Source organism: Phyllostomus discolor, chromosome 4 (genome assembly GCF_004126475.2).
Source record: "Phyllostomus discolor isolate MPI-MPIP mPhyDis1 chromosome 4, mPhyDis1.pri.v3, whole genome shotgun sequence".
NCBI lineage: Eukaryota > Metazoa > Chordata > Mammalia > Chiroptera > Phyllostomidae > Phyllostomus > Phyllostomus discolor.
This window is the reverse complement of record NC_040906.2, coordinates 42,215,912-42,237,730: the sequence shown is the minus strand read 5'-3', so window position 1 is coordinate 42,237,730 and position 21,819 is coordinate 42,215,912. Positions and strand designations below refer to the sequence as shown.

General features: G+C 39.0%; 1 protein-coding gene across 1 annotated transcript in view; it reads right to left on the bottom strand.

The window, feature by feature from the left end:
- Positions 1–12,258: 12,258 nt before the first annotated feature.
- FRZB (frizzled related protein) overlaps positions 12,259–21,819 on the bottom strand; it is a 30,789-nt gene continuing 21,228 nt past the window's right edge. Inside the window, exons 4-6 of the mRNA XM_028509960.2 lie at positions 18,164–18,368; positions 17,737–17,800; positions 12,259–14,599 (exon numbers count right to left, since the gene is read on the bottom strand). Coding sequence (XP_028365761.1) covers positions 14,483–14,599; positions 17,737–17,800; positions 18,164–18,368 — 386 coding nt within the window. The 3' untranslated portion in view covers positions 12,259–14,482. The remainder of the gene's footprint in view (positions 14,600–17,736; positions 17,801–18,163; positions 18,369–21,819) is intronic.

Sequence of the window (21,819 nt, the reverse complement as noted above, 5' to 3'; positions counted from 1 at the left end):
GTATACACACATATATACCTCCCACAAATTCTAGCCTTCTATAAGATCATGTTAACTGTAAAACTTTGATAAACCAGCAATTTAAAACTTGTGTATGTTTTTAGTATGTGCATGTCAACATAAGATTATAAGCAATTTACTTTCGATTTTAAAATGTAGGCTTACAATATCTGCTCTCATGACAAACAATTTTCTAAGTTAAACTATTCTAGTTTGGCAGGTTTCAAACTTTTGTCTTTAGTATTTTCAAAATCTTACTTTTTGAAAATGGTGACTGACAACTGTAAATACGCTTCCAGACCCCATGGGCCATTTCCAGTGGCCTCTGCTGGGTCAGTGTGGACATAGCTGTGACATACACTACAGCAGCAGGGAACAGCATTAGGGGGGAAAGATATCTCCTAGGTATTTTATCCCAGGGATTATTTCAGCAACACCTCAAACTCAGGTGTCATTTGGACCTTAGAACAGTTTATTAATAATTTTAAGTGGTAAATATATGTCAAAATTGTAACCTATTAGTAACCAAAGACTAACTTCACTCAATTTTAAAAACTGGTAACTTAAGTTTATGTTACCATGCCAGCAAATGCAACCTTTATTTTTTTTTAACTCAGCCTACACGTCTGCAGCCCCTTCTTTTTTCACGGGTGTCAAGTGGAGCTGTTGTGTGGCTACAGTGTCTTTTTTGTACCATCATGGGTGGGAATTTAGTAACCATTTCACTACCACAATGAGAGGTAACAAAGAGGTATGTATTCATTCAGTATAAATTCCCAGCATTAATAGTTGGCCCAGGACTGGTAAAGTTATTAGACTGGTTCATATCTGGTGCATTGTGTTTCTGCCTTAGTAAAATAAGCGTTCAGCTAGGGTTCTCATGCTATGACTAGACACCAATTTATGGGGCAAAAAGGCAACAGGGCAATTTAACTTTCAGTTAAGTGTTTTTCCGTTAATTGGGCCACACATTCTTACAAGCACCAGCGTACTCAGTTTGGTTCTGAGAAGATTTGCAACTGTTTTGTGTGTCTTTTGTTAGTTCCAACATACAGCTTATCCTTGATTTAGCAGACTACAGTTATACAAGACTTCTTAATTGCTTTTCATGTATAGTTGGGAGAAACAGCAGGCAGCCTTTAAGCAAAGGTTTTGTGGCCTGAAATGGTAGCTTTAAGTGCCCCCTTTCCACTTAAAGTGCCCCTTTGTTTATTGTTGACAGTTCAATTAGCATGCCAATACAGCTGTGGACTGTAGAAGGCAGGGTAAACCAAACTTTACATACAACAAATTTTATTATCATACAAAGAAAGGGCAAAGTTAGCTGCAATGCATTTATCTTGTGCATTTACTAAAGAATATTACAGAGAAGGAAAACTCTAGCCTGTTCTCCCAAAGTTATATTAATCTTATGGAAAGTCACAAATGTAAGCTATTTTTATTTCCATTAGTGGCTGATTAAAAATTATCCATTTTCTCACTCTTCAAGCTTTCACAAAAGCCACACTTGGCAACAATGAGCTAAAGACCTCATATTCATTCAAGGTTTTCTTATTAATAAAAAGTGATCTTTTCTAACCAAACAAAGGCAAAAAAATAAGTATCACATAAGGGTCTTTTACGGATAATGCAGTCGACAAGAATATTTTGGATAGCCACGAGCGTACTGAATTGTTTAGTCGCTCACCAGAGTTGAAATGAAACTGGTGAGACAATCTGGAGAGTACACAATGTAGGTGACTGAGGAGGCCAGAAGGCAGAACAGGAGAAGCTCTTGGGGTGGAATCTTGTCTTGTAAGCAGGATCCAGGGGCAGTTCCAGGCAGACACCCCACATTCTGCTGGTGCAGCACCAGCTAGCTCTCTGGAGTCACAGGGCACCTGCCCCTGAAATGCTTGTGTGAGAGCTCCAAAGTGGCGACTGTGTCTAGGAGTTCATCTATCAGATTGGCTACGACAGCGTGTAAGCTGTTAGCCCCTTGGTGTAGCCCAGCTGGAAAGAGGGATGGGTCACTTTTCAGAGTTCAACTCAGCATTGCTAACTCTCAATGACTTAGTTTGACTTCAGACATCCCTACTGGCTGATGGCTGCAGAAAGCCTGAGCTGGAGGCAGAGGTGAGAAAGGCTGTAACCTCACAAGGAAACAGCTGGGGGTGGCTGTTCTACCTGCTCTATTTAGTTTACAAACCAAAGATTCTTTTAAAATGGGCAGAAACTGAAACTATTACTTTTCTGGCTTGCACTATCAGCTCAGTCTCATGAATCATTCCGTGATAATCCTATCACAGTTTTTGCCTCCTTTTCTCCTTTTCTAAAATGGTTTCTCTTACCATCAATTTGTACTCCAGGGTTGAACAGTCTAATGTCAAGTAACCCAAAGGTACTATTTCCATCCCTAAAGTTCTCATGGTGGCTTGCCTGTTGTGTTCATCATTTTCTGCTGCCTTCCTCATGCCTACCTCCCCCCCAAACACACACACACACTTTCAGGGATCGTGTATATGAGGTTAGTGGAGGACAGAAGTCCCATAAAGATAAGATGAAAACTCCGAGATCACCACCTCTCATAAAAATACAAAGAAAACATGAAGAAAGACATTCTGAAATAAGAAACTAATTCACACAAAATTTATTCATGGAGGATTTTATGTAGGGTTGAATACCAAGCTGATGCTGGCATTCTTCGTGTGCATAGCTACAGATGTCACTCCCTAGGAAGCTTACTTTGCAGCCTCAAGCCCTCCTACCTGAAATCCCAAGTGATTTCAGTACCCATGCGTTTTCTAAAACCCTAACCTATGAGTGAAATTGTTTAAGAATAAGCAACTTGTACTGCATTTGCAGCTACTGATGTGCAAACTAATCTATATTCCCTAAGAAAAGGTAAGAATTTTTTTGGAAGTCCTGCTTAACAAATGACTTCCCCTTTTAGTATAGTATCTCCACTCCATAGCTCTTTGAAACCGTCCCTGCTGTAATAGACACAGCACACAAATGTGCATTTGTTGGGATCCTATACCCTTAGATGCTGTTTAATTATAGTTGACACCTGGAACTTTCTGTCACACTTGCAAGAAATTAAGGAAATTTGGCTAAAGAAATTAGCCAATTCTTGTCTTCCTTACTTGTTTATATATATAATGTAGATTATAATATACATTATATATGTGTGTGTTTATTTAACTCTGGGGAAACATCTTCAAACTGAAGCCTCCTAAGGTTGAGGTCTTAATCCACAAGCAAACACTAGGTAAGCCCCATTCCACATTTGCTTTCAAAGCTTGGTCCATTCATTGATTGGAATGATGGTGGTGGTGACATAATTGTTTCTCACAGCCCACTGAGAAATGTAAACTAACTGATAACAAAGTTAAAGTTTGATTTATTGAGATGGTGTGCATAGTTCACATACCTAATTCATCTCTGCACTCTGGAGCGGGATTAAATGATAGGGATCACATCGACCTCAGTAATCCTGCTTTTGTGTCACCTTCAAAGGGATGTCAGCATTGACATATTTACACATATGAAGTCATAGCCATTATACATTAATAAATAACTTCCTAGATGCTCCTAATACAACTTTTTGTGATAATTGCAGCCTCTGGCAGTACTTCTGTCTAACCCCCAATATCTTTTTTTTAAGAATCCCAAAATTCCACATGAAAGTAACTCTTCAGTTGAGGATTTCTACTTAATCTGGTTTAGAAGCTGTCCTGTCTCAGTTCCTAAATTATTGAATGAAGAACTAGTAGAAAGAACAGAAATAGGAGCCTTACATAGTTTACACACATGTTACATTTACCAAGTATGTGTTAGTGACTCTCAAATTTTTTCCAATAGCTTTCTTCTAAGTTCCAGACTCATAGATCTGACTGCCCATTGAATGAACATCTTGCTGTTGTGTAACAAATAAGTGTCTCAGACTTAATACAACCAAATCAGAGCTCTTCATTCCCCCACAATCATCCACCCAACTCCCCACCTAGGCCTTCCCCACCTTAGCCAGTAGCACTACCATCAATCTGGAGGATCCAATCAGAAAATTACTTGGGTCAACTTTGACTGTATAGCCTTCCCAGCTCCCAACATCCAACTCATCCGCTAGCCTTATGATTTCAAAACCTAATATGTATCTTGAATCTGTCCACTTCACCCCATGACCACTGCCACTGCTCTCACCCAAAGCGCCACCAGTCATCGCTCTCCTGGAATATCGAGACAGCCTCCTTTCTCTAATCGTGCCCCAACCCTGTGTCACTTGTTCTTATAGAGTCTGACTAATCCTTCAGAAACCTAAATCTGACCACATGGATGCCATTCTCCTGTTTTGCATGGCTTTACACATTACTTTGATACAAACCAAATTCCATTATAGGCCACCAGGGCTCTATAGGTTTGCCCCTGCTCATTTCTCCAGATTTATCCCTTCTTCTCTCCCCATTCCCCATTCTACACCTTCCCCATGTCCTTCAATGGGCCAGGGACTCTCCTGCCTCGGAATTTTCAAATGCCCACCTGGACCACTCTCCCACATCAAGCAGGGCAGGCTCCTCCTTGTCCTCTTGGAATCAACCACAATGTCTCTTCCTCAGACAAATCTTCCCTAACCTGGTGCGTGGGCCACTGGCCAGCAGTGATCACGGAACGCTGCGAATGGCTCGTCGAAACTCGAGAAAAACATACACAGAGACAACCAGGTCCTGTGGGGGAATAAGAACAGCAGGGCCACTCCTCACGTGGGGAGCACCTTGGCCACCTCTCTCCTGGAGGGCGCCGCTTGGCCACCCTCCCTGGTGGGAGAGCACCTTGTTCCCCCTCCAGAGAGGCTTTTTATTGGTTTCGTTTGCATAAGAATTCAGGTAAAAGCTCATTACTCATTGCTAGGAAGTAAGGATCAAACAATAGATAACAAGGAAGTCTGAGGGCCTATTTTGAGCCAGGATCAAAGAGCTGTAAGACATTTAAGGAACAAACTAACTTCCTCCTTGGACCCTTCTCATTCAACTGAGAACATTCTAAACAAAGAAGGTTTCACAGGATTTTACATATTCTTTCTTAGGCCTGATCACCCGGGGAACCCGCCCTTTCTAGCACAGAGCTGCACCACCCTGTCATTGTTTCAGGCTTAGGTGGAGCAAGGGAATTAAGGCAACCAAGAGATAAGGAGATTTTCTCCCAGACAACGAGGACTCAGGCTATGTCAAAGCCGAGGAGTGAGGGTCCATCACCCCCTTTTGCTGTAGCCTCCAAAGTCCTTCTTTTGGGGGCCTCCCACGTGAACGTGCCTGTCTTAGGTCGTTCCCCCCTTGGAGAATCTTAACCGTCTTTGGCTAACTGACCAAGCTTTGGGGTTCAGTTATGAATGAAGCAGCAGAAGCAGCGCTCCTGCCAGGGAGATAAGCTTTTGTCTCCTTGCTGGCTTACCATACCAAGCCTGTCCCCTTAGCCTTAACCTAGGCGGTGGTTACAGCTTCTGATACCAGGCAGGGCAGTTCCCAACACTAACCACCAAGAATGAATCCAGATTTTGAGAGCCCTGGAGCTTTTACACTTTAAGAAATTTTTTATTGAAAAATATAGTTTTTTAATCTTCCATTTGGGAATTTTCCAGAGCTACATGATCATGGGACTCCTTAGGGCCTTGGAAGAGGTTGGAACCAGGAGCCTGCAGCTCAGCTTCGTTAGCTTCACAGTGATTCCACCTCAACAGCTAGCCTTTCCAGCAGGTCCTCTCCGCCTCCACCTGTACCCCTGATAGCCACTACTGTCACATCCTGTTTATTTTTCTTAGCACTTCTCACAATTTGTCACTCGTCTTGTCTGCCTCCTGCGTCAGATTGTACATTCCAGCAGACCAGGTACCAGATAAGAGCACGCTGCCAAACGTCGCATCTGGCACAGCAGCGCTCAGTGAAGACTTGCCAGGGAAAGATGAACAGTCCTTTGAGAATAACAGTGCCAGATAAATGTGAAGAACCATTTCACAATTTAAGTGTGCATGTTATTAAAGCAGGCTTGTTTTTCTCCCCTTTCTCCCATGGTAAGAAGCTTACAGCATGGCACAGTTCCTGGTGTGGAGGAAAGAATTGTAATGCCCTCTCTATCTACTCCAAGCCTCAGGAATTTTTAAGGCTACAGCCTAATTTCAGAGACAAAAAAGCAGTTGTCCAAAAGGGCTGGCCCTGGTTACTTGGGTCAAAATCATCATCCTCTGTGTTTTGGAAGTGAGCTTCCAAACGCCAGACAGGGGCCAGGGTGCCAGCAACCTCCATGGTGCCCCGGACCCTTTCTGGGCTCAGGCCTATCCTCTCTGCATACATCCTCTCTCTGTGCACCTGTTGCCTCATGTATTCATGCTTTTGTTAGTCAGCCTGTCCTCAGCGCTGAGAGACATTTCCCCCTCTCCAGACTTTGGCTCTGAGGAAGGGGTCGGGGAAAGGACCTGGAATTTGTCTCTAAGGAGAGCTAACCCCTAAACCCAGGCATGTTTGGAGCTAACACACTCCCTGTGCTTCAAGGAAAACAGTAGGACTTGAAGTCTGACTGACTTGCTGAGATGATATTTAACCTCATCTGCAATACTTTGCAGTGTAAAGTGTTGAACAAGTCCTTGGAAGAAAAAAAAGCACAACTTTTACAATTGCAGCTAAATATTTCACATAATTTAACATTTTCTTGCACTAAAGTCTGCAGTGTAACCTGCCAATAGCAGGAATGATGATTAAATTCTCAAGAAAGCTGCACATGGAGATCCTTAGATGCCTTCCAGCATGTCCTTTTTTCAGGGGGATAGATGATACCCCATTCTTCCTGTCTGACAGTTTATATGCGGTTTGACTTGGACTAGATAAGAGTTAGAGGTGTTGCTTTCAGGTCTAGAATGAGACAAAAATCTTACCTGTGTTCCATTGAAAAACCCCTCGAAGTCCTCAGAAAAGAATAAGCCTTACCAATTCAGAAATGAACTTAAGTTTCTTTTGTATATATATGAACAAACTGCATTCCATAGTTGAGTGGCTCAGGAGAGACGCCATTCATTTATTTGTGATGGGTTATACAGTCAGCTGGAGGGTGTATTTTATGGTTCTATTAACCTGAGCTAGGTTAATTATGATGGCAATTGAACCTCAATCCTACACCTTAGGCCTGAACCTTAGTGGGATCATGTGCAACTCGAAGCTACAGTACATCACACACAAACTTCTGACCAGAAGCCATTTCAGAATCAATTTACATTCAAATAAAAAGGCACTCCAGTGAGAGGCGTATTAAGATGTTTAAATTATGGGGCATGTGGGATTCACCACGCAGGGAAGGCCGCTGTAAATCAAGTGTATGGTGAACGGGTTAAACACACAAGGGGGTCTTGGGGCATGAGCAACGCTTCCTAGTACTTTTTTTCTTAGAAACTCAAAGGGAAATGTTAAGGGAATAGCAAAGAGTGTATAAGGTTTTAAAAAAGACAATTACCAATCATATTTATAGTTTTTCACCATTACCGCCACGCCAGCTTTAAAAATAAAGGATAAGTAGCACAGGGAACACATTTCAATACACCAAACTAGAATGAATGAGAAGGAAGGCAGATAGGAATGGCAGAAGGAATGAGAAGGAAGGAGAAAATTGAGACTAGCAGTTGCAGGGACTTTTTTAAAAGACTTACCTTTTGTTCTTGCTTTTTTTTTGTAGATTCAATCATCTTGTATTACATGTGTATTCCCCCTACTGGATTAGCCTATTCCACTTTTTATCTTCAATTCCTAGTACTGAGCCTAGTGGCAAAATAGGTATTTGTTGAATGTGTGTGCAAGGACGAAGTGGCACTCTCTGTCTGGATATTCGAACACTCATTCATGCAGGACTTTATTCCTAAAGAATGTGTCTTTGTAAGAACAACAAAGAAAAATATTATTGGGTGGTCAAATGGATTCTATGAATAAGTGATTAAATGGGGGGAGACCATCACCTCCCTTCCATGGTCCTCCCCTCCTATCCCTTTTCCTCTAGACACTGTGTACTCTTGTGCTAGTTGCTCAGTTTATACTGAGGAAATGATGACTTGACTTATTTCCTGAGCCCTTGCATTTTAAGCAGATTCCTAAATAGAACAACATCTGACCCGAAAGATTAAATTTCTAATGTAAAATTTTAAGCAAAGTTCTATTTAAACACAAGTCTGATCTTCCTTAGTAGTTAAGCCTCTAACCCACCAAAACCATCTGTTTCATTAAGTCTGACACATGGTAAAATAATTCGAACTTGTTATTGAGCATTTGATTAGATCCACAAAAGCAGGCACACTACAGCCTGAGGGCCAATCCAGCCCACCTCTGTTTTTGTAAATAAAGCTTTATTGGAATACCACCATGCTCACACATGCATGCAGTGCCGATGTTTGCCTTCAAGCCTCAGTGGCAGAACTCGTACCAGGCTGCATGACCCACAAAGCCTTAAATAGTTCCTACGCAATCCTTAAAAGGATTCAGTCATTCCCTTTTTCAGGTGGTCTCTTTGGTTATCTTCTATTTCTCCATTATGTACTAGTCCAAGGCCTTATGAGTTATTCTTATTTCCCAAGTTTCAGTAAAAGCTGCCTCTGTTTAGAGAACCCTCAGTGTGTAGCCTGGAATGCAGAGCTTGCACTTTTAAAATATAAACACTTTGTCTCAATATAATTTTAGTACTTCTGGAACTCCCTAGGAAATGAAAACACCAAGAAGCTCCTCTGACAAAATTTAGCTCATAATGAGAACACATAGCTTTGCAAGTGGTCTCTCCTTTTTGGGAGCCAAACCTTTACCAATAATATTAAGAGAAAATTGCTATGCTTGTTTTGCTCCTTTATGTGAAGTAATTGCTTACAATGGATAATAGTAACATAGAAGCCCACTTCCACTAAAAAGTTCAAAGGTTATTATGTGAATTAATCTAGAGGTTGACATCTCCTTGGACATAACCAGTATAAAGGTATTAAGCTTTCTAAAGGTTTACCGTCTTTCATATTTAAAAGTGGTTGGAGAAATATTTTGTTGGAGAAATATAAATCATAATATTTGAAATAAAACATAAATTTGTATCAGTAATATGCATTTTGTAGAATTGAGTATTATGTAGTGTTTCCAGAACCTCACTTTTTTAAACATCCTATGAGTGTTCATTGGGTCCTCTGATCACATTTCTTTCTAAGCATATCTGCCTCGCTATAGGAAGAAAAGGAAAAAGGTCTCAATTTGTAACTTCAGGATTGTTTGAGGGAATTTTCTGAGTCTGGCTTCTTAAAGATGAAAAAGAAAGAACAATGCAGGGAGTAGCATCTCTTAGAAGCCATTTTTTCTTGTCGAATGGGAAAGCATGCACTGGAGCCGTGTTTGAGAACTGTGGACATCACAGAGTGTTCAGGTGTAGAAGGTGGAGTGCCTCTGCTACCTACAAAGTGCCTATCACGCTCCAGGCTCTGCTCAACAGGCTCTTCCCAGCTCAACACACCTGATCTTAAGACTGAGAGAGTAAGCCACACAGCCAGTACGTTGCAAAGGAGAATTGGAATCCTGGTGCCCTAACTTGAATGCTCACTTCCAGGTGTGGGAAAGGGGCCCCTCTGATTAATTGAATGGCTCAAAGTGCCATCTCTAAAGGGAAAGGGCTCCCGGCTGATGGTGCTGTGTGTGCAGAGCTCAGAACAAGACTACCTGAGCTGGCGATCTGAAGGAAATCCAGTGCTGCATGGATATTGATCAGTGAATCTAAAGAATATCAGATAATTTCCTTCTGTATGCTTACTGCTTGATTTGCTAGAATTCTGAATATACTTGCCGAAGGTTTGTGTCTGATTCAATGAGCCAAGCATGTGAAGAAAAGCAGAATAAGTAAGAACAGCCAAGAGGGAAAGGGAGGTAAATGTGCAGACAGGACAATGATGTCTTTGTAGATATGCTATCTCCAAGCTTCATGGTTCTTTTCAAAGCTCTGCTCTATCACTCAAGTTATAGGTCACAGGGGAAGAATCTCTCAATAGGGATTTTGTTCAGCTTCATCTGTTCTTTTGCCCAATCAGGTCATCACTACCTACTTCAAATTCTGTTTGTCAGTGTGGATACATGGATCCCATCTCTGGGATGCTCTGGTTCCCTCAGTCACCAAAACAATGTAGAACTAAAGGCATTCGAGTGAACCTGATCAGTTCTATTTATTAGCTTTACTTACCATCCAGCATAAATAAGCAATTCTTTGTTCCCTGTTTCATAAACTATTTATCATCTCAGAATTATTCTAAATGTCAGACATGCCCTGACCCACTTTCGCTGATACTCCAGAGTTTCCTAAGACCCCACCCAACAATCATAACCTCAGCCCTGTTTCACAGCATTAGGCATGAGTGCACAGGGTGGTGGCTGCATGGAAGGGCAGGCCCAGCACTACTGTATAACAGGAGGTGTCATCTCTCTCCACATCCTTGTGGTTAGTGGGAAGGTCTTTCCAGCATCTCCTTTCATTCCTGTGTCAGCCTCTTCACCAGTCCATAAGTCCTTTCTTTTTGGACTGGACAAGCTTCCCTGGGCACATCCTTTCCTTCTTCATAGCTCCTTGCGCTCTCAACGCCCACCATTCAAACTGGGAACAATGCATGATGTCTGCATTTTATCCAAAGAAAAACAACTTTAGTTGTCTTTCAACATGTTAAATCCCTGACATAAAGAAAATAGTTAATGAGTGAAAAGCAGGGGACTTTAGGTCATATAGAATAGTTTTCTTTCTGGACTATGGAAGACTCTGGTGGTGGGATGGACAAGGAATAATCTAAGAGCGAAAAATTAGAGTTCCAGTTGAAAGTAGCCTTTCTGGTTTTATTTGTGGTAGCAATCAACTTTTAATTTCAACCTTGTTGAATACTATCATCACCATACTTTCTTCAAATTCAAAGGAAAACCGAAACTTAGAGCTGAATATAACCATCTCTTTCTACTGAGAATCACATATCTTTAAACTATTAATGCCAAAACATCACTTTCATTGTTCATCTACCTCATCTTGTGTGAGATGCTGTTGTAATTTTGACTTCATAGGTGGGGACAGCTGAAGAGTGGAAGTGACACTGTTTGGGGTCAGAGCTGAGATTTAGGCTTGCTGACGTACAGTTGGTAGACCTCAGCTCAAGAAAAAACATATTAGTAGCTGCTACATACATGCCTGACACCATGTTTTTTTACAATGTCAGGATGCATTTATCTTTTTATAGCAATTGCAATGGTGGGAAACATAACGGGAAATAAGAATAAGAGGGTCTGCTATTTAACATAGCTCTGAAGTTCTAAAGCCTTGATTTTGTCATCTATAAAATGGAAGTAGCAATACCTACTTCACACTTTCAAGGATGACATGAGGTAATACACATGCGATCATTTTCTGTAGAGTTCTAGCCACTCTGGACAGTGTTGACACTATCACCTCCAAAGATATAATTATCAAAGGTGTGACTATGCTGTTTTTGTTCATATTAATACATCTGGTAGTAATGTTTTAAAATTCTATCAGTTGGAATCCAGTAACAGTATTAGAAATATCTGCTTTACCTCATCTTGACCATGTTCTTGAATGCCTGTATTATTTAAATATTAAAATTCACAGTCTAAATAAACACCAATCTTGAAATACTTTGAGTCATTTTCTTTGTCAAAAAATAATAGCAAATAATTTTTTGCAGAAGGCAATAAGTAGTACTATTTACTCACAGTGATTGTAATTTTTGTATTTGCCTTCTTAATATATAACAGATGTGGAAAGACATGGATTTGCCCCACCCCACCCCCAAATGCTCCATGCAACATATGGCACCGAATCAGATTACAGTCTATATGACACAGTAAAATGCTTACGTGTTTGTGAAGAGAATTCAAGTTTGCTGTTAGTTTACTAGTTTATTCGACACGCATCTAAAATTTTGTTGCTGTTTACCTAGGAAGATTAAAATCCTGAAGGTGAATATGATTTTACAAAGAAATTTTAAATTAACTCTATAGATCTCAAGGTTACTGACAAGGATGCATATATATTAAAATTTTAGTGGCTTTGAAAGTCGGTACCAACCAGAAAAGTCTGTAGAGAGGCACCAATGAAATGTATTTATATTACAGCAATTACGGAGTAGAAATGACTTTGCAGTCTGATTAGAAATGTGACCATCATGATAAAAATCATATCTTCCCCCAAAGATCCTGCAAATAATTTATTAATAAAGATACTGCAACTATCAAATGGTAAAATCAAATGAACTTTATTTATGGACCTTATAGGATTTAAAATAATTGACAGTCTCGTGTAGATGAGCAAAATCAAGCATAACCTGGATATATATCATTAAAATGGAAGGTGGCAAAGAATAAACAACTAAAAAAACCCACTGCTAAATCTAAGGATCTGGTCCTCTTTTGCTTATAAATATGCTAATTATATATGTATTAAGCACAAATTGTGCCAAATGTCTATGCAGAAATTATATCCTTTCCCTCCCTGCCCCAAAAATGAAACTACAGGGGCTGGAAACATCTGTGGTTTTCATTGTACACCAAAATATTTAATCACATAAAATTCACCATACTACACTTTGGAAGAGAGTTGATGACATTTTGTGGATTTGAGAAACCAGTTCCTTTCAGTCTCCTGCAGCCAATTTTTGCCCTCCTTTCCAGAGTTAACATTTTAAAGGCATGAGAAAAACAGGACAATGCAGAAGCACCACTTCCCAGTCCTCGGTCCCTGAGGCTCAAGATGGGCATGAATCTCCTGATGAGAGATCCTGGGGTACAGTTAGTACTTCCATGTGGCACTTCATACCTTTTCAAGCTCACCTTTCAAGCTTAGGACAGCATCTAGAGAGAGAGGCCCCTGCCTTAGCCATCTGAGGATAAAGGCCAAAGGGCAGAGGGTGGCTTATCTGAAAGCAACCGCAGGGCAGCAGGAAACACTGCAGTCCTCGTCCTGTAGGCAAATGTGGGAACGCTTTTTTCTAAGACTAAAGAAATTGTTGGGGCTTGGGGTCACTCAGAAGGCAAGGATATTCTCGTACTTCCAAAATAGAATTTAGATGAATTATTATTTACCACTTTAGCAAACATGTTCAGGAATAAATGTCATCCTTGCATGATTGTCCTTGTAGAAGAAAACACAATTTTGCTTGGTAAGTGTTTTATTTTCAGCATATCACTGCTTAGAAATTTGGTTCTACTAATCCAACATACAAATGGAAGAGAATGAGGCTTTCCGGTGGTTGGCACAGGCTCTAAGGAGTCCCTCTGAAGGAGGGGAAAGCCTCATTTGTTCCCCATGGTCCTCGGGGATCGCACTGGGGCAATGAGAAGGTGCTATTGGTTCAAAAGTCAAAGTAGCCTCTCTCCTGACAACCATAATCCCTTTTATTAGATGTATTTTACTGAGCATTAAACAGCACAAATCCAAAGGATAAAGGACAGGCCAGTGCATAGGCCAAGTGTGAGTGCACACAACCAAATACAGGCACACACACACAAACCATGAACATTTTACCGTCCTGCGAACTACAGCTTTTCTAGAGCTCCATACCTTTTAAAATAACACCCTGGTGTATGCACATACATACTCTCTTCTTTTGGTCAATGCAGCCAGTCACTTTTAAACAAAGAGAAAAAAGACTCATGCCAATGGGTCTATTTAAAATTAAGCAGAGCTATGCGGATAATAGCAGCTGTCTAGTTGTGATTTACTCCCCTAATGCTGACTAATATATGTATTCATAAACAAATCAAAGATATTGCCAAAAGATAAATGCTGCTGTTAACACCCCAACAGCTACTGGTTTCAGTTGTGCCTCTCAGTCAGGCAAAATGTTCTTTCCCTTACTCCTCACACTATTTATTTTGCTTCCTGCCAATCTTGCAAATCATTCATCTTGTGTGTCTTTTGCTCATAAATGCTTCCTGGTGCTTGATTGCTTTGTTTCTGTGGCATTTGATTTCCAACTGCTATTTTACCTTTATAAACATGGAGGACTTTCTGAGCGTGAGGAGAATGCCCAAAAGGCATGTGAAAATGAGGCTGTAATTAGATCAGCAGAGTATATTGTACAGCTTATTTAGCTTTCTCTCTTGTTATCCAATATTCATTCCCAACCTGAATGCACAGCAGTCAATTAACATTTACTCCAGCAAAGAGGCCCTGGTATCAACATGTTTAATTTATTATTATTGCAAAGAACAGTTTTCCCGTGATTAGTGAAACAGAATACATATAATATATTTTAAGGATCTGTACCCAGACCACAAAAAAGGGGGTGGGGGAGGAAAGAGAAAAGCAGAACACAAAGGAGAAAATAGAAACAGTATCAGTTACCACGTGAGTTTGTGGTAAAAAATAGAATATGACGTGCAATAGTGCAATTTTCCTTTCCTAGTCCAGCAATGCAAGTCTTAATAGGAAGTCCACTAATGTTCTTTCTTCATCTCAGGATTTAGTTGCGTGCCTGCCGGGGGTTAGAGTTCCTGCCAGACTTCTGACTCTGCGTGGAATCACTATGGCTAGAATCACTTTTATTCAGTCCAAGGTGACGTAGCTTCATGTCCCAGCGCTGTGAAATTTAAAACAGGAAATGGTCACATGCACATATCATCAGGGTCATCATTTCTATTATTCTAACAACTGAGTGAGACTGCCAAGTCAGATCTCAAAGGCATTCTACTACTTTCCAAAAGTATAAACTCTGGATCCCAGGGTACTGATGAAATTGATGCTATAGGAACATAACTGTCAGATTTTCAAAAGCACAAAACTGGCCACCTATATCAATAATACTTTCATATCAAACCTTAAACTTAAAATTTCCATGGTGAAACAAATATCTATCATTACCTGAGAGTATTTCCTGGGATAACAAACACAAGTCTGGCGCTTCACAGATGGCTAACAAATGGAAAATGTGCCGAGTTTGAAGGAAGAGCTATTTTTCATCTTCCTCTCTTACAACATGTAATAACATAACCTTTTTAAAAAAATATTTTGTTTATTTATTTTTAGAGAGGGGGAAGGGAAAGAGAAAGAGAAGGGGAAAAACATCAGTGTGTGGTTGCCTCTCGCGCACCCACTACTGAGGACCTGGCCTGCAACCCAGGCACGTGCCCTGACTGGGAATCTAACTAGCGACCCTTTGGTTCACAGGCCCACGTACAACCCAATGAGCTACACCACCCAGGACCAAAACATAGCCTTTTTAAACCTATGTGATTTGAGCAATAAAGAAAAAAAGAAAATTTGGGGTGGAAATAGGCTCTCTTAAAAATAGTTTTCTAAGTAATATCTACCAAGAGCAATGAACACTGTTAACAGACACGTTTCTGCCCTCCTTCTAAGTTTTACCACAATCAAGTTTACTAACATTTCATATTAACAATGCCAATAATGTTTACACGTAATATAATGAATTGCAGAGAGTTACATTATGGATATTATAAGTAGGAATCAGAAGAAAGACTGTAGCAATAGTTCTCGAATTTCAATGAATATAGAAATAACCTGTAGATCCTGTTAAATTGCAGAATCTCATTCGGTGGGACTGGAATGGGGCCCAAGATTCTCAGATCTAACCGACTCCCAGGTAATGTGACATTGCTGGTCCAAGGACCGCACTTTGAGCAGCATGGAGCTAACATCAGATTGCCCCAGTTCAAATTCTAACTCCATCACTACTACACATCGCTTTCACCATCAACACATTGAAATTAGTAAGAGAATCTGCTTATAAGACTGTTCTGAAGATTAACTGATGAAAAATGAATAAAGTATGTAGTATATAATAAATTATCATTTTTCAATTACCAAAAGTATCTTCATTTTAGTATGCTTTACTCCACAAATCTTATTGTTTTTCCTATTTAAAAAAAGTCTTATTCTCAACTCCCCAAGGCAGGCCAAGTATCTCAATTTGAACAACCTACTATAACAGAGACCTAAATAAACAACCATTTGCATAGAAAAACCATAAAAATGCCTGTATTTCATTCTTGATCCATCCACTGAAAACAAAAAAAAAGAGAAAAACCAGTTTAAAGGATAATTCACTTAAAAAAAAAGTGTCCTCCATAAAACTATATTTTCCATCCTCAAATTATCTGGAAAACTAAAGATCTCAATAATTCCAATCAAAAGAGATTTCCCCTCAAGTTCTTTAGTCCCAAGTATCTGCATATGAATTGAAAATTGTTCAAGTTATGGCTTTAATTCTTCTTTTAGCATGTTTAAATCTAAACTAAGAATATAAATAACTGCACAACAACAATAACTTTGTGTGAGTCCCCTACAGAAAGCAATAGAAAATATGTTTGCCTTCCTAAGAAAGAGGAGAGACAAGCCATGTGTTCTGGGTGATAATGATAATAATTGTTTTGGTACCGAAGGAGAAGCCTTGTTACATGCTTTGCAGCAGAGACGTTAAAAGTTCTTCCAACTGGTACAGGAATTTAGGACACATTCCTGTTCTGCATTACCAAGCAGAAAACCAAATTAAAAGGAGAATAAGAAATTCCAAATTCTGAAGAAGAGCCACTTTTTAATAAACACCAAACGAATTGAAAAGAGATCCAAATAGAAAACTCTCACAAGCCTAAATCTGAACTACATCTCATTTTTGACAAGTATCCTGGGGGACGAGGGGTGAAGAGCTTACTGGAAGGCAGTTTCTCCCTGCAAAATTACGCGCTCTACATTTAGAATAAACAGCCCAAGCAATGTTTCTCAACCCTTCAAGGTCACAGAAGGAAGAGGATGTATTATGTCTATTACAGCTTCCACTCTCAGCTCCTCCCTCCCTGCCCACAACACACACCCCCTTTTCGAGTCTTAGCTCTTCTATGCATATTCTCCCCAATTCCTTTCTTTGAAACTGATTTGTTTCATACAGTAGGGAGAAATAGAGTCTTCTATTAAAAAGGTAATTTACAGTGATTTTTTTAAAAAATGAATCACTTCCGGAATCTAAGAGTCATTGACTTAGAAATAAAACACTGCCCTAAGGAGCTTATATACAGATGACCACGACTACACCTTGTACGTAGGAACTGGTGTCTGTGCATTGGGACAGTAGTGGTCGTTTCATACTCATTCTTCTTTCTTTTCTTCTGTGACTCACAGAAATGTATTTGTTCAGGGAAGCAATATGCCCAGCTAAAAACTGTATTTCCAGCCTCTCTTGCAATTCAAGATGGACAGGAGACCAAGTCATATGTGAAAGTTGTTAGATGAGACACTTGGAAACTCTTTTTTATCTCTCCTTTCTTTCTCCCTAAAGTGTAGGTGTGATGCTGGAGGTGGGGCAGCCATCTTGTGACCTCCAGGGGAATATGATGATGGAAGCAATACCCTTAAAAATAGCAGTCACTGGAAGCTCTAAGGATAACATAGAGTCACCCTAGCAAGACTGGGCTAATGACTACAATTAGAATTCTCATTGTGAGAAGTTAGGCAACTATATGATAGATCTCTAATACACAATACTTCTTAAATGAAATTGGACATTAAAAACAAACACAGTCCTCGGAATTTTAAATATATATGCGTATATATATTATATATATATAATATATATACACATATCTCTCTCAGGTTTTAATACTTCTCATGTAGTTGAGGGCAGCTATTTTGTTTAAATGACAAATAACTGGTTTTCTACTTTTATTTTCTATATATCATTTTAAACACAAAGTAAAGACTTACCTTAACTTTTTTACCAAGTCGATCCTTCCATTTTTCAGCAATAGAACCTTCCACCAACAGTAATCTGCATTTTTTAAGAAGCGTTTTTGAAAAATTAAAACATATTACTGAAAAATACAAGGAATTATTGCAAAGAACACGTACCTGTCTATTCTACAATAGAATGACCAACTTTTCAAACACTATTTCTTAACTATTGTGGTGCCATGGACCCCTTTAAGAACAAATGAAGTTAACATCCCTCCCCTCAGAAAAATGCACATCCACAAGATGTACACATACACTTTCTATCCAATACATGCAACTAAAGGTCACCTAGAAGGTAGACAGATCCCAAGGTAAGAACCACAGAGTAAGATCCCTGGAGAAGTGCAATAAGAACAAGATAGGCATAGAAATTATCCTGAACCCTTAAGAAGTGAATTACCTGGAGCGTTCCTCATCTTCATAGCCCATGATGATATACTCCTCATTAACATTAAGCGGAGGACACAGGCAGCCAGAGCTGGTATAAAGGTTAACAGTGTCCCTTGGAATGTTTACGAGAGAGGACTTTAGAATCTCCTTCACCTCGACAACTGCAGTCACATCGTGGCACTTGGTCTTTACCTCTTTAATTTTAGCCCGAATGACTGGATAAAAGACAATAAAGCTGATATGGTAATGCGGTACAAAACAGGTGCCATACTCAAAACAGAAAAGTAGGCTTCTTGCTAGTCAATTCTTCTCCACTTGATGCTCAAGAATGAAGAGGAAAAGTGAGCTTGAGATTTTTGTCTTAGATGGTAATCAGCGACACACTGTCCCCTTAACGTTCAGCCCTGATCCCCTTCCATTTTGGGTACACATGTATTTGTATGTGCACATATGTGTGTTTGTATTCCATTGAGAGAAATTCATTTAGATAAGCAAAGGTTGGATGAATCTGATGTAATTTTCTTCCAAAATTTCATTTTGGATGTGTGCATATGTGTGTCTTCAGTGTCTATTGCTGCCTACAGGAATTTAAACTTTATTGATTTCTCTATATGTAAAGATCTAATACTTAACTCTGCTTTGTTTTCTTACTGGGTCTATGAATAAATTTTCTGAAGAGTTAGTGGTTTCTTTAGTGTTATAAACTCATCCTGTTCTACTGTTTCCAAACTGATTCTGGGATCTTTCCACCTTCCTCATTTTAGCTCACTGTTTAGATGTCAGCACTTTTCTCCCTGGTTTCAGTACAGATTTTCTCTTACACTCTCTAGTCGGTATTCTACATTTTCTTTTTGAGTAAAAATGGTCCCCATTAGACCTTGTTTCTTCCATCTGCTCTGAAGTCAGGCACCAGCCTCCCTTCCCCTCACGTGCTATGAAACACAGTCTGACGTGTCAGTTGCACTACCCAGCCTCTCTCAGTGGACATACCGGCGCCAGGTGATCTTACAAGTGTTGGCTTCACTTCTCGACATAAAGACAAGTGGCTTTAAAAATAATCAATTCAGTTACAAAGGTGAAGTTTTTAATTCATAATTTAGCAAGTACAGTTCTGCCTTTTTTCTGTGTTTCTCTCCTTTGGAGGGGCCCAATTCCTTAGATTCCTACTTCTGGTTTATAAGTTGTTTTTTTTTGTTTAAAGGGGCAGCTTGGAAAAGCCTATGAAGTAAAAAAAAAGTCAATTTGTAAGAAACCAATGGCTTTTCCCCAGGCATCCTCATTGTTTCAGGTAGGCACCCGTGGATGTTATCCAGAGAAAAACACGATGTACCCAAATGAATCCGCTTTTTGAAAGCCTCTTAGGCACATATCAGCAACTGCCTTCACCTGAGTCCCTTCCCACATATTTTAGGCATTTTGACTCTAAAAGAATGGAAAAAAGTAACCCAGGAAAATACAAAGCCAGCTAATAAGCCCCATCAATGCCCCAACTCCATACAGAAACTTGTTTAATAACATTCCACCAGCATAACACACATACAATAGAAATTAAGTTACTAATTCTAAAAACTTTAAAATGAAAGCCTCATTTTTGTTTCACATGTATTTTGATTTTCAGAAAATTAGTTGTCTCAAATATGAGAATTTACAGCAAACAAAATACAACTGCCCAGCTGTCACTGCTTGGTCTGATTGGTGAGCAAAGGAATCCCTTCCTGTCAGTGTTCCCTCTATTCTGTTTTTTATCAAAAGATAAGATTTCCCTTTTTGAAATGTCATTTGGGAGAATCAGATGATAAGCTCACAACCCCAGCCAGCAGACATTTTTTCGTGTCCTGGTTTATGTGAATGTGCTTCATGGCATCCATCAACTATCAGAGATTAGTGAACTGTGCAAATGTTCTCAAACTAATGATTTATTTACCCAGTATGACTACTATTTTCATTAGAAATTTTTAGCACATGTACCCACTCCAAAATAAATATCTCTCCACAAGACTTACCTTATTATTCAAGTAATTTTGTTAAAGCTCAAGAGATTTTGCCTGAATTAATTCTGAATGAAATAGAGGTTTTGTCTGAATTATCAACTGTTATCACCACCACTTTGTTTTCACAATAGACATGGAGATATTTAAGAAAGATAAAAATCAACATATTTTGGAATTTAAAAATTTTTTCAGGGTTTTTTTCTTCTATTCAATCATTGGAGTGCCTGTCTTCCCCAAAGAACCTCTAAGTAAGCCCTGGACAAATAAAAATCCTTATGTAAGCAACCTGGTTATTATTGTTTGGCTGTGAGAAGAAATTTTCTTCTTTCCATTAATTGGGATCCATATCCCATTTTATTCTCTTTCCATGACTTGTAACCACGAGTATTTTGACTTTTAACAAAAATAACAGCACCACCCACTGCAGTACTAAGAAAATTGGATAAAGTAAAAATTAAGTAAAATAAATACAAATTCAACTAAATTTCCCTGATACAACATTTTTATTATGCCTTTGTTTTTAGTACAATTGCACTTAAAAGTTCATATATCATTTTTTGATCTCCTAAAAACTAAGACCTAGCCCTTCCTGTGATTTTTCACATCTGAACTTTCAACCTTGGAAAGTGTGTCTACCATTGGCTAAGAGAAACTATATTCCTCTTAAGATAAGTAGTAAGGAAAAAAAAAAGGAATCCATTGCACAAACCCTTGGGAAACTATTTGCATTTATTTTAAAGACATGTATCTACTTTGAGAGTTTTCTACTTTATATCTTTTAATGCACAGTATTTTCAAAAATATCAAAGATTATTCTTATTGAGTTTTACTCATTTATCTCCTTCCAATTCCCAGAAGTATAAAAGTAGATATAAATCTACTGTATATGTCTTAAAGCTTCTAAAATAGGACACATAAATTCAACAACAGAACTTTTATTTTCATAATAAATTTCCCTTCAACAATCTACTTGTCATATTTTTCATTGACTCAGCATCAACAATATTCTACCAAGACAGTAATATAACTTTATTAATCTCATAGATGCTAGGAAAAATGACAATACAATGCAGATGGAATATAGCAAATATTAACTTGTCCCTCATTTTATCAACTGGGAAACTCTATTAATTAACCCTTCTAAATAATGGGTCATTGAAATTCGTGACTCTGAAGCATATCAGTACCCAAAAGTACATTCAATGAACAATGGAAGAAAGGGTCACTTCGGCTTAGCAATCACTAATAAAATAAGAATAAGAATCCATCTCAGGAGCCAGTTGAGAAATTACATTATGTATGGAGCCCCCTTGCACAGTGCCTGGTGCAGACACAGCAGGCTTGGGTCCTTCAGGTAAGTTTGTTGGCAACATTTGCATTGATAGCTCTTTAATTAATATTTTATCAGAATATCACATTTCTAGGCCACACTAGATAATGAAACATTTCTTTAATTGAATATTAACAACTTTTATAAGTGTTAATATTTCCAACTCTCTCAATCTTTTCCATGAGATAGTGACTGAGGAAACCAAATTTAACCCTATTAACCATCCCTCATGCATCACAACGCTCCTCCATTTACCAGACTTTAAATGTATCTCTGTGCACTTAATTACATGGTTCTGTGACAGCCAGCATTGCTGTCTGATATGCTTCAAAATCAATGTTTTGT